This window comes from Oxyura jamaicensis, chromosome 1 (genome assembly GCF_011077185.1).
Source record: "Oxyura jamaicensis isolate SHBP4307 breed ruddy duck chromosome 1, BPBGC_Ojam_1.0, whole genome shotgun sequence".
NCBI classification, from domain to species: Eukaryota; Metazoa; Chordata; class Aves; order Anseriformes; family Anatidae; genus Oxyura; species Oxyura jamaicensis.
Window position 1 is genome coordinate 24,257,673 of NC_048893.1, and position 12,430 is coordinate 24,270,102.

The 12,430-nt window shown below is 40.5% G+C and overlaps 1 protein-coding gene and 1 long non-coding RNA gene across 4 annotated transcripts in view; both read right to left on the minus strand.

The window, feature by feature from the left end:
- The window catches only part of CPED1 (cadherin like and PC-esterase domain containing 1), a 156,210-nt gene that overhangs the window by 136,394 nt on the left and 7,386 nt on the right, over positions 1-12,430 (minus strand). For all 3 annotated transcript variants that reach the window (XM_035332793.1, XM_035332803.1, XM_035332814.1), the window contains one exon: positions 6,414-6,600. In XM_035332793.1, the coding sequence (XP_035188684.1) occupies positions 6,414-6,600 (187 nt within the window). The remainder of the gene's footprint in view (positions 1-6,413; positions 6,601-12,430) is intronic.
- LOC118170512 lies at positions 2,341-3,800 on the minus strand. The gene is made up of 2 exons (XR_004752751.1): positions 3,558-3,800; positions 2,341-2,538 (listed from the first exon to the last, which is right to left on the minus strand). It is a non-coding gene; the product is annotated as an uncharacterized LOC118170512 (long non-coding RNA).

Genomic DNA, 12,430 nt, shown 5'->3' on the forward strand with positions numbered 1-12,430 from the left:
TCTTTCTTTCTTTCTTTCTTTCTTTCTTTCTTTCTTTCTTTCTTTCTTTCTTTCTTTCTTTCTTTCTTTCTTTCTTTCTTTCTTTCTTTCTTTCTTTCTTTCTTTCTTTCTTTCTTTCTTTCTTTCTTTCTTTCTTTCTTTCTTTTTCTTTCTTTCTTTCTTTCTTTCTTTCTTTCAGGAAATTTTGCATTTTAAGAATATGCAGAAGATGCTGCAAACTACATGTTGCTTGCTTCTCAGTTAAAGCCCTGAGTCACAGGTGATTTGTACCTGGAATCTCTCCATGCAGTTTAGAAATCACTGTATTTTCCCTGCTCAGTTTCTTATCTGCCTCATTTTTGTATGGCTAGTCAATAAACTTCAAGAGATCTATGAGTCCATCTTGTTACCCCACAAGGGAACACACTTGACCCAATAAAATCTCCTTACTTATTTTTTTAAAGACCTTTAAGAATGGATGCTCCACAGCTTCAGGGAATGCATGTGATTACTTCACTAGCTTTACCCCCCAAAAGCTTTCCTAGTATCTAAACTATTTTCAGTTGTTATATTACTTTATGAACTATTTACTATGGACACAAAGTACAGATTTTTTTTTTGTTCTTAGCAGCAGCCTTTTTCACATTTTTTTTGTTATTAAATACGTTCCGCCAGATGTCTCAGTCTTCATACTCATTTAAGAACATTTCTGAGTCCTCCTGTCTCTAGCCCCTCCTCTAATTCTCACTACTTTTGCTAATATAGTAAGTCCTGGAAAGTGAAAAGTGAATGTCTGACAGCCACCAGACACGGTCTTAGGGGCCTCTGAAACCCATAGCTGTAATTTATTCTCTAGACTAATTAGCAGCCCTGAGGAAAGTATTGCTGGGTGCACTTATGAAGTAGCACTTCTACAAGTTCCTACCTTGCTGCTGGCCAGATGTCAGCAGTTCAGCTGTTTCTTCTGCTGATTTGGCCTCTGGTCAAATGTATGAGCAGTGAGGAGTACTAGAGGTGATACAATATGCTAAAGCAACAACATAAAAATATACATCATGAAGCATGTATTTTCATCCTAGTTCTGATTATATAGTTATATAGTTATATGGTTTTTAACCTTGTTTTGGCTTCTCTAATGGTGGTGTGGTAGTATTTCACTGCCTCTTATGCCTAGTGTGAATAGAAGTGGACAAACACAGACATTTTCTTCCTGTGGAAAATGTAGATTTTCTTTAAAGAGCAATTTTTCCAAAGGACACTCAACAAATCAAAATGAAAAAATCGACGACTGATTTAGAAAAATGCTTTTTCATAGAATCAAGGCGGAATTTTCTTTCATCTGTCCCCAACTGCTTCTCCAGTCATGCACCATCCAGAGAGAGTCAGAAACCCACAGCTAGCAGCACACCACATCTCCTGCACACCTGAGCCTGCTCCTGCAGGATCATGCTTCCTGATGCTCCCCACACAGCAGCTTTTCTAAGGAGCAACCAGTGGGTGCAAGGAAGCACCAGGGTGCTCTGTAGAGAGCCAAGGATGGAGGCAGCAGAAATCATACCCACTGGAACAATTCAACAATTCTCAAATCAGCATTTTACAGCAGAATGAGTTATGTCTGAACATATTGAGACTGTTTTAGCAACGACGCTTTATGCTCTACTTGCTGTAATATCTAAGTAATGCTATGGAATGCCACCTTAAATGCCAGACAGATCTCTTGACCCTAGCACATAAAGGGAAGGGCCAAGATTCACTTGCATTGGCTCACACTGGTCTGTTGCCTCACTCATCCCTTCCTGAACAGCTCCACCCAAGCACTGCTCCCACAACATCTGCAAAAAGCCAGATCAGCCTCATAGTCAATGGCTGGAAGCAGGGCTTAATTTACACAGCCAAGTAAACACAGCATGCTCCTAAAATGGCAAGAAACAGAACAGAGTTCAATGCAATCATACTGATAGAGTCAGGAAAGTGGAAATAACTTCAGGTCCAATATACTTTGCAATATATGTAAGTTTTAGGATATGGATAGTATATAATCTACACCAAACAATCTCATATGAATGAATATGACATGAAGCTGGTATTGATTTCAGCTGAAATAAATATCAAGAATTATTGACCCAGGAGGCAAATATTGACCAAAGCTAAGATAGGTTATCTTACGGAGCAATAAATCAGAAAACAAAACCAAAAACAAATCAATATGTGTACTATAACAATCTTTGTAACAGTTTGGCTAAAATTTCATCTTTCCTGGATGCCACTCTACTTGCAAACAGGAGCCTTAGTAAAGCTCCAAGAGTTCACTGTAGTGTTCTAAAAATAGGAAATAATGTTAATTCAGTACTATGGATTATTTTTTACTATTATTATTTTTAAGTTATACACTACAATTGCACAAACTTTCACCAAATTATTAAAATTAAAACTCTACTGTAGCAGGGAGCATATAGTGTTACACTGCACTCAGTTTGCCAGCAGCCTGAATAGGTGTGTTTTTTCCCATGGCCAGCTATCATCAAGGCTGTGCAGAATCTTTTCAATTCCAAAGGCTAGCTGTAACAACAGAATTTTGTAAGTTATTGCAGAATGTATTTAAAAGTGGCTGGCCATCTTTGCAGCACACAGCTGCACATGTTTTTCAGAGCCTGAAGTTTTCTGAGCTTTGCATAAGTATTAGTAAAGGTGAAGAATTGAGAAATGAAGTAGATGCCTATCAAGGAAGGGTCACCACTGACAAAATAGTCAGGCATATGGAGCAGAGAACAGAAATTATTACAGCTCCAGAAAGAAAAATATAAGTAGTTCGTTTCTTTCTTTCTTTTATTTCTTAGATGTCATGTGAGGAAAGTATGGAGTTCAGGAAAGATTCAGACAGCAGTCAGCAATTATGGAACATTATTTTTGGAAGGCAGAAAGGCATTTTGGTGCCACAAATTTCTGAAATATAATTTTCCTTGGGAAAAACACTGTGAAAATGTTGGCAGAGCATCACAGAGCCATAAGGACCCACAGACCCTCTTTTTTTTCTTTTTTTTTTTTTTTTCTTTTTTTTTTTTTTTCTGTGGCCCCAGAGATGAGAGCTTCTTAGGATGGGAGGACAGAAAAAAATATTTGGAAGGTTCTTCTCTAGCATTTACTACTCTGGAAGAACCTAAGTGTGCTCTGAACCCAGGTGGCCCATCCCACTCTGATAAAACAAAACCATTCTGTTCTGGGCTGAGGGAAGGCAGGCAAACCTCCTAAGGAGAAAACCCAGAGGTGTGTGGATTTCTCACTTTCTTCTGATTCTAAACTATTCTTTTCTCTGAGGCTGCATGACACAAGTTTCAAACCCCTTCCAAGGATGTGGAAAAAACAGAACCTGTTCCAGAGGCTCTGCCTGAATGAGCAGATTCTCCTGTTTTAGGAAAGGAAGAGGAAGGAAGGAACAAGACATGAAACACATGCCTTGCCACACATGCCTATACAACACATGCCTATACAACCTGGTATCTTTATGATCAGCTATTATCCAACCTCATTTGAACTGCCTGGTTTGCTATGAAGTTATTTCAGATACTGGGGATACTCACCATGCCTAAACAGATCTATCCCAGGGGCAGTTGCATGCCCGAGGTACCGGTCCCAGCTTCCTCCAAAATTTGACTGTCCCAAACAGTAGAATCTCCCTATCTCCAACCCAGCAGCAGACTGAGATATGTTAAACCTTACAGCAAAACCAGCTCATTTAGGGTTGTCACAAAAGGAAGACTGAAAGCAACTCAGAGCAGGCAGAGATATCCTCAGTCTGTGGGCTTTTCCCTCCATGTGGATTTAATTGGAAAGGAACAGGGAAAGCACAGCTACTTTTTACTCATGCAAAGCTGCTTAAGAATTTACTGACAGAAGTATTTTTCAGTGAAAATTAGGGGTTTTAATAGGTTGTACTTGACTGCAGAAAGTATCTATACAGATTTTTCATAGGAAACCCATAAACCACAGTCTCTTTGCCTGGAAAAAAAATAAAAAAGAAGGTATGCTTTTCCTTTTTAGCCAACTACCCGCCAGTTACCAAATCTCAAAATGTTTTGGTTGGTCTGAAAGAAGCAAAAAAAAAAAAAAAAAAAAAATCCACTGAAGAAAACTATTTCCCTAATGTTTCCATCTGACAGTGATAAACTCAAAATAGTGCTGCAGCCCTGGCGTGGAGGTTCTCTCTGGAAGATCAGTGTGCAGAGCTGTCACACTTGGGTTTCAAACAGGAACAGAACTGGTCCCAGAATCAATAGTAGGCCAGCACAAAAAAGTTAGGAATGTTTTGTGGGGAATTTTATTTCCATATATGACCAGCTAGACTCTTGGCTCACAGCCATTCTAAACAAAAAAATCCTTTCGAAATCAGACTGAACTTTCAAAATACGTGAATAAGATGGACTGCACTGAAACTGCACAAAAATAAAAACACCAGGTAGAGCTGCAAAATAATACCAGGTAAGAAGGAATGACTTTTCATAGATTTTTTTATAACACTTGTGATCTGTGTTTCTCAGTCCATTATCTGTATCTTTTTAATAGAGGTTCCAAGGAGCAGGTTTTAAATAAATTATAGCACTCCTATTAGGAAAATGTTATGACAAAGCATAGCTCAAAATACCCTTCTCCAAAACATGGTTTATCAAGTACTATCCCATCCAGAACAGTAAAACCCTTCATTTACTGGCAAAGAAAAATAACTCCAAGCATAACTTGTTTAACTCTAAGAAAAGATCATTGGTTCGGTATGTAGACATGTTCTTTTACTTACTTGTGTTTTTCAAACATAACTTTAAAACTAGGCACTTACATAACAGGGAAAAATTAAAGGCAGACCTATGTTGCCATGAAATGGAATTAGTAAATTCCATTACTCTTTGTCTTAAGCTGGAAAGCATCTGACTTTTTTCCAATACTTCTAACTTCAGCTGAAAGCTGTAGGACATTTCTGGAAAATACCTAAAATCTTTTTATCTTTTTTTTTTTTTTTTTTTAATTACTGGAAAAATACTACAGGAAGTACTGACACTAGATAGCCTGTAAAATATAAATACTCAGTTAAGTTGAATTCTGAAGAGGCACTGTTTGCAGGGTAAAAAACTGTGTTGCAGAACCTGAACCTGAGCTGATCACTCCAGCAAAATTTAGTACAGTGATTTTTTTTCCAAGGCCTAGATGAGACTGGCATACCCACTTCCTTGGCCATTTGAAACAGAAGTATTTCACATAGATGGTGAAATACACATAGTCCCCAGAGATGCTGCCTTGTGTCTGTGGCCCATCTGACATTAGCGAAGCCTGCAGACCTGCTGTGTCTTGTCACTCTGAGATGGAAAGTACACAAGGCATGTAGTAACTAAAAGATGTCTTTGAAAAGAGATTAAAATAAAAGACAGCAAGGTGCAGACAATTTGTTGTACTTGGTGCAGCCTGCCAAGAAAACTGCATGTATCTCATTTTCAAGAAAGTTTCTTGAAGACAGTAGAAATTTGTGGTGGAATTTTGAGTAGCCTAAAACATGCTGAATAAGTACTTTTTTCATCTATTAAACTATTCAGACTGGTTAAAGCACAAAACAAAACTGATCTCTCTGGTAGTCCCGGGAAGTTATTGCAAGTCTGAATGATACAAACGACACTCCCTTTAGCATAAGAAATAACCAAACACACTCTTTTCTGCTGACAGAATGGTGACCAGCATACATTTTTCAAAGCCTTCCAGTTCCAAAATTGACTTCCAACAGAATATTAAATTGAGATTACAGTTTCAGTTCATACCTCTAAGGTGTCCAAGACCACTTTAACATGGTCAACAAATATAACTGGTGCCCAAAGCTCCTCTATTAGGCACTCTACAGGTCTACACCACAAAGCTACAATCCCTTGTGTGATCAAGCTTCTTGATTCAAGCCTTTTGACTATAGATCAAATTTTAACAGGAACTAGGAACAAGAAGTAAGTTCCCTCAGCTTCTGCTACAAGTGCAAAAGGTACTTCTGTATTGTGTTCTTTAATAAGCTATTACATAATGAATAAGAGTAACTTCATGCATGCAGCTTTTCTTTAAGGGAGAAAATGAAAAAGAAGCAAATATTGCAAATATTTGTTGTATCATGAAATGCTCTACTGAAAAATCACTCGGCTATTATACTGATGAAGTCAGCATGAGAACTCATCAGGAACTGAAGTCATCTGACTTGGTTCTCAAGACTATGTTCAATTACTTATGCATCTTTATAGAAGGAAGTTTCTAATGCAAGAATCATCTAATTGTGCAAAAATAGTTGCATAACTGGGCAGGGTTAGAAGATGATTTGTATCCTTACACTGAGAATGTATAAACTTTACCTCTGTGGAAGAATACTGGATTGATAGCTAACAATTAGTAATTAATGCGTTAAGTCAACTCATTCTTACTGTGATAAGAGCCCTCATGTCTCAGATCTTCCATCAGTCTCCTGTTCTCAAGGACTGTGACTGCATATCCATGTTTTTTCAGGATGCGCTCACAAAGCTGACGCTCAGTTTTGCTATGGGCAGGAGGTGCATACAGAATTGCTCTTCTCGTACGGCTTCCAAAGTACTGGAGAATGGAGTCTTCAATCTAGAGCAAACAATGCAAAGACAGCTGTCATAAGATAGGACACTCTTCAGGAGCATAATACATAGTCATTATTTTTCTCAAAAAGATACTAGCAACTTACAGTGACATTTTGGGAAGTATTTCTAGTACAATCAGGGATTTTTGCCTTAAATAAGGCATAAAAACAGGATGCTCCATGTGGGAAACAGGTCGGTAATATCTGGAATTGTCTAGCTATTCTTTTGCAATGAAACCACCGTAACAAACAAGATTTTCTTTCAGTGAAAAGTTTTTGCCTTTAGGATTGAAACATACCAGCATTTAAGGGATTTAATTCATGATGTTAAGTTAGTTATTGGTAAGTTCAAGAATTTCAAACTAGCAGCAGTCGGTGCTTCAAAAACAAAGTCATTCCATGCCTTCTAATTTTAATAAGCTTGTCACTGGACATAGGAAGTGTTACACAAAAAAAAGGCACCACCATATTTGCACAGAAGATCACACTGAAAAAAAAGAGACAGATGTTTTGACATAAACAAATGTCATTCAAGATGTGTCCGTTTTCTTTATAGACCTGGGATCTAGTGTTAAAGTCACTGTCTCAGTCATCCGTTCACCAACTAGAGGATGAAGTTTTAAATTACACTTGGCTAAAGTGAAAACTTCTCCATGGCAGCAAGGGGTATAAACTATTTTAGACTCCTGAAATCCTAATGCTATTTCTGTTTGTGTTCCAGAACAAACATCCCTTGTCGAAAGGATCTGTGTAGTTGACGAGGGGACCCTGAAAATTATCTAGATACAACACTGTCAGAGTCTTCTACATACAGTTGCTAAATGTGCAATCCAAAACTGCTTTAGTTATTGGGATATTCAAACAAATGGTAATCACATGCTGGTCGGAAGAAGCACAAATAGTACATGGTGAAGTCACAGGAATTACATTATGTAACCTGGTCAGATGTCCTCCCTGTCCTTGCAGTACTTTTAAAACACATCAGTCCTGCAGTAAGCTAGTGCTAGGCTCTGAGTGCCCTTTCCCCACCTCAGCCTGCTCCACTTACTTCTCTCCCGCTTTCACCCCTCCCTCCTCTCCTCTTATATTGTCTCCTTCCTGCCCCTCAAGTAAATCCAGCAGCTGCTGGCAGCCATTCCTCTCCATTTCCCTGGTCTCCTCCCTCTCCCTCTGTTCCTAAATCCAGCCCTTACCCTGCCCCCCCCCCCCTCCCGCACTGCCTCTCTCCCTGCCACTGCCTCATCCAGAGCAGTGCTGCTGCATAACATTACAGGCTGTTCAGCCAGATGTTTCCCACTTTCCATTTCACTCATATCATGGAAGAAAATCTGAGAAAAAGACACCTCCAGCTCTATTTTGCAAGCAAATCCAATTTTCCATCCCACGTGTGTTGCAATGGCCAGTATTGCAGGGTGAACCAAGGACATGTGAGAAGCACTGAGGGACTGCAGCCCAGGACACATTCATGTCTGGCTTTTGGCTTGCAATCGCTGCTTGTCCTGCTGACATCCCTCCCTGTGCAGCTGAGGGTGTTTGCTCTCTGGCACGAGTCCCACCTTGGGCTTTGCTGCACTATGTGTGCACCCCTCTTTCACATCCAGTTTTAAATTTTTTTATTTTATTTTTTTTTGGTGCAGCTGCTAAAAGCTGCTGCCAAAACATACCTGTCTGTAAAAGCAAAGCCTCTTGCAATGTCACTCCTTAAGCATTCTGCTTAAAACAAACAGTAGTAGCTTCTATTTTAAGAGCCCCACAATAATTTTATTTTCCCCTGCAAGTGATGGTCCCGCAGGCTCTGCCAGCATGGCTGCTGCCTCACAGCACACACCTCTTGTACCAGGCCTTGGTGGGACCCAATGCTTGCTCACAGTGTGAGCAGCTTCTCTTCTCCCCAGAAACATGTGTTTTTATTTCTTGTGATTAGCAGCTTCACATCCTTCTTTAGTGTTCCTCTGCTCTCCAATAAGTAAGCCTACTTCATCTTTCAAGGTGGCAGTCCCCCTCTCTGCCTTCTTGCCTGTGAGGCAGTGCAGGCTGGGGAGGGACAACCATGGAGGTCCCTGGAGACCTGTGGTCCTTGGGGATGGAAGCCTCTGTCCGTGCCAACCTTAGCATGTTTCTCCTGCTTGTCCCAGGGGAAGGGACAGGCTGGCCAGTGCTTCAGGTTGTGGGTGTCTGAGTCCTCCTCAGGCCACATGTAGTGTGTTTACATGGCAAGGTTTTTGTAGCTTGAGGCTGCAGGCGTGGCTTCTCTAAGATGAATCCAGAAGCTGCCCCATGTTAGATAAGGGCCAGTTTCAGCCAGCTCCAAAGAGACCCACCGCTGCCCAGAGCTGAGCCAATAAGCCATGTTGTTTGTGCCTTCTGCAGATTTAAGAAGGGAAAAAAATTGCTGTACAACAGCAGCTGGGAGAGTGAGGAGTGAGAACCAGCCCTGCAGACCCCAGGGTCAGTGCAGAAAGAGGGCAGGAGGTGCTCCAGGCACGCAGCAGCAGTTCCCCTGCAGCCTGTGGAGAGGTCCCTGGTGGAGTAGGCTGTCCCCCTGCAGCCCATGGGTCCCACATGGAGCAGATCTCCATGCTGCAGCCTGTGGAGGAGCCCCTGGTGGAGCAGGAGGTCTGGGGGGAGCTACCGCCTGTGGCTGACTTGTGCTGGAGCAGTTTGCTCCTGGGGGATGGACCCCTTGGTACAGAGCCATGTGGGAGCAGTTCTTGAAGAGCTGCTGCCTGTGGGCAGCCCCCACAGGCTCAGTTCGGGAAGGATGGCATCCCGTGGGAGGGACCCCACAGGGAGCAGGGGCAGAGAGTGACCGTGAAGGAGCAGCAGAAACGAAGTGCTGTAGACTGAACACAGCCCCCATATCCCCTTCCCCTGCACCACTTGGGGGCAGAGGTAAAAGAGGGTGGATGAGAGAAAGGTGTTTTTTGTTTCTTTTGTTTCTCACTTCTTTGCTTGTTAGTAATAGGCAATTAATTTTACTAATCTCCTACACTGAGTCTGTTTTGCCCATCATAATAATTGTTGAGAAATCTTCCTTCCTTGTCTCAACCCTTGAGCCCTTTTCTATCATATTTTCTCCCCCTTTCCCTTTGAGGATGGGGAGTGAGAGAGCAGTTGTGGTGGAGCTCAGCTGCCCACCTGAGTAAAACCACCACACTTGTCTAGGAGAAATGCCCATCTAGGAGGAATGGGCAGGCCTGGCTGTGGAGAGGTGTACTGGGTCTGGTTGGGATGTTAACTTTCCCTGCAGCAGCCCATACAGTGCTGCGCTCTGCACTTGTAGCTAGAACAGCAGTGGTATCACACCGGTGTTGTGTCTGCTGCTGAGAAGTGCTGGCACAGCATCAGGACTCTCTCTAACCCTCCTAGGGGGTGGACAAAAATGTGAGAGAGAAACATCATCAGGGCAGCTGACCTAAACCAACCAAAGGGATATTCCATACCATATGATGTCACACTCAGCAATAAAAGGTGGAAAAAGGAAGAAGAGGGGAGGGGTGGGCTCTCATTGCAAAAACGTCTGTCCTCCTCCCGAACACCGGCTACGTGCGTTGAGGCCCTGCTTCAAGGACGTGGTCAAGCATCGCTCATTCATGGGAAGTAGAGAGTAATTTCTTTCCTCTGCACTTCCACATAGCCTTTACTTGTTTTGTTTTGTTATTCCCTTTCCCCCTTCCTCTTCCCCTTTCCCTTTTTTCCCTTTAGTTGAATTGTTTAATTAATAATAATATTTCCTTAATAATATTTTTTCCTCTTTAATTAAATCATCCTTATTTCAACCTGTGAGTTGTTCTTTCCTTTACTTCTTCCCCTCCTCATCTGAGGAGGGGGAGTAAGAGAGCGGTTGTGGTGTTCAGCTGCCTAGCTCAGTAAAACCACCACAACAGGCCCTCCTGAACTTCAGCTCCTGCTGCCCAGGCACTGACCAACAGATTAACCACTTTTATCTGCTAGCTTTCCAAAAAACGATGATGGGATCTTTGGGACACTGAGACACTGGTCCTAAATTTAACAGCTTGACCTGAAGTCTAATCTGGTGCTACTAAATAATATGAAGTAGCACCTTTTATGGTCCATACTTGAGATCCATATATATATAGTGTTGCCAAATTTATTTCTTCTGCCCTTTCCTTTCAGAGCTATTTGCAGTCCAGGTTACAAGACGCAATGTGTCTTTTCTGTTTTCTTGCTGAGACACTGCAAGGTAGGTTGTGTTTTCTTTATCTGTGTTTCAGTTCCCTGTTAGCTACACAGAATTAAAAACATTCTGGCCTACTTGATGCCTGCAGCAAGTGATTCCATAATTTCTTCCAAAGCTCTACATAAAATGCCTTACATCACTAGCCATGCTGATCTATTTACTACTAGATGTGTTTCAGAATTTCCAATATTATAGAAATAACAGTCATGTTTCTACACTTAAAGAGTCTGCTGGTTTTTATAAGATGTTTCTCAATCATACAAATGCAGTCTGGGCAGAGAGTTGGTATAAAAGAAGTAGAGTGCAACAGAGGAAAATAAGCTGTTCACATATTTTGACATTTTATGGTCCTGATTTTTTTTAACATTCCTGTAACTTTAATGTACAGCAGGCTTACACACACACACACACACAAAATCAAAAGGATCAATAACATTTTGAATATTTGAGTGTTAAATGGAAAAATGTTTTCATGCCCAGACCATTTTTTTCCTCTTCCTCAATTTCAAATTTCAGGCTATTTGTTGGCAGCTCAGTTTATTATAGATTCAATATACCTATGTGAAAAGGAATTGTTGAAGAACATCTGGGGTCCACGTCTCACCTAGGGAATAGTGCGGCTGTCTCTGCTGAAATTAACGAGGCTTTACAACAAAGCTGAGATTTCCCATATGATATAGGATGAGGTCTATGTCAGCTTTGACATGATATACCTGCTCTTACAGTTTGCAAGTCATTGCCCTTAACTGTGTCACTGATCTCATTTTAGTGCAATTGGCTGTTACACAGATGATCCACAGACTTAGCAACCTGGTCTAAAAAATCATGATGGACTCAAAAGTGAATAAAAATGCACCAAAAAAAAAAAATAGTAGTAATTTTGATTCCTGTTTATATCATGACCCAAAAAACACAGAAGAAAGCAAACTGAGTTCCATAAAGTGTATTGTGTACTGTTAAAAAATCTAATCAAATATACATTCCTCTGAGGTCTTAACAAAGTAGATCAACAGCTCGGTTTACATAATATGAAAGCTCAAAATTACGTAACTGTCTTTGTCTGACTGAAAATAGACATCCACTATCTGAATTGTACTTGTTAATTCTGTCGTCTACCTGCAAGTTCCGCATGGCTGTGAAGTTCTTTGTTAAAGAGAAAATGTTTTGACATGTTCCTTTAAACCAGTTTATCCAATTCTAGGTTATGAATGTATAAGGATGCAATAGATTTTATTAGTCTCTGAAGCTGTCCTCTTTTTTACAGAATTTCTGGTTTGTTCCAAAAATCCAGAATTTGGTCAGTAATTAAATCTACACTATATGATTACTGTTGTTGTTTTGGCCAATTAGAAAATAGAAAAGATATTTCAAGTTGAGGGGAGAAAAACAGTTCCTTGGCTTTATTTCAGATTCCAAAAAGATTGTATAATTTCATAAATATTGATGTATTGTCTCTGCCTGGCAAGGAAGCAAATATACAGTTTGAACAGTTGCCAGAGAATTTCATTGACCATCACTTCAACTGCAGAAAAAAAAAAAAAAAAAAAAAATCTTCTTCCTAAAATAATGTCCCAACTCTTGCTTGCCTGACCTGTTTTTTTTTTTTTTTTTTTTTTTTTTTTTTTTTTTTTTTT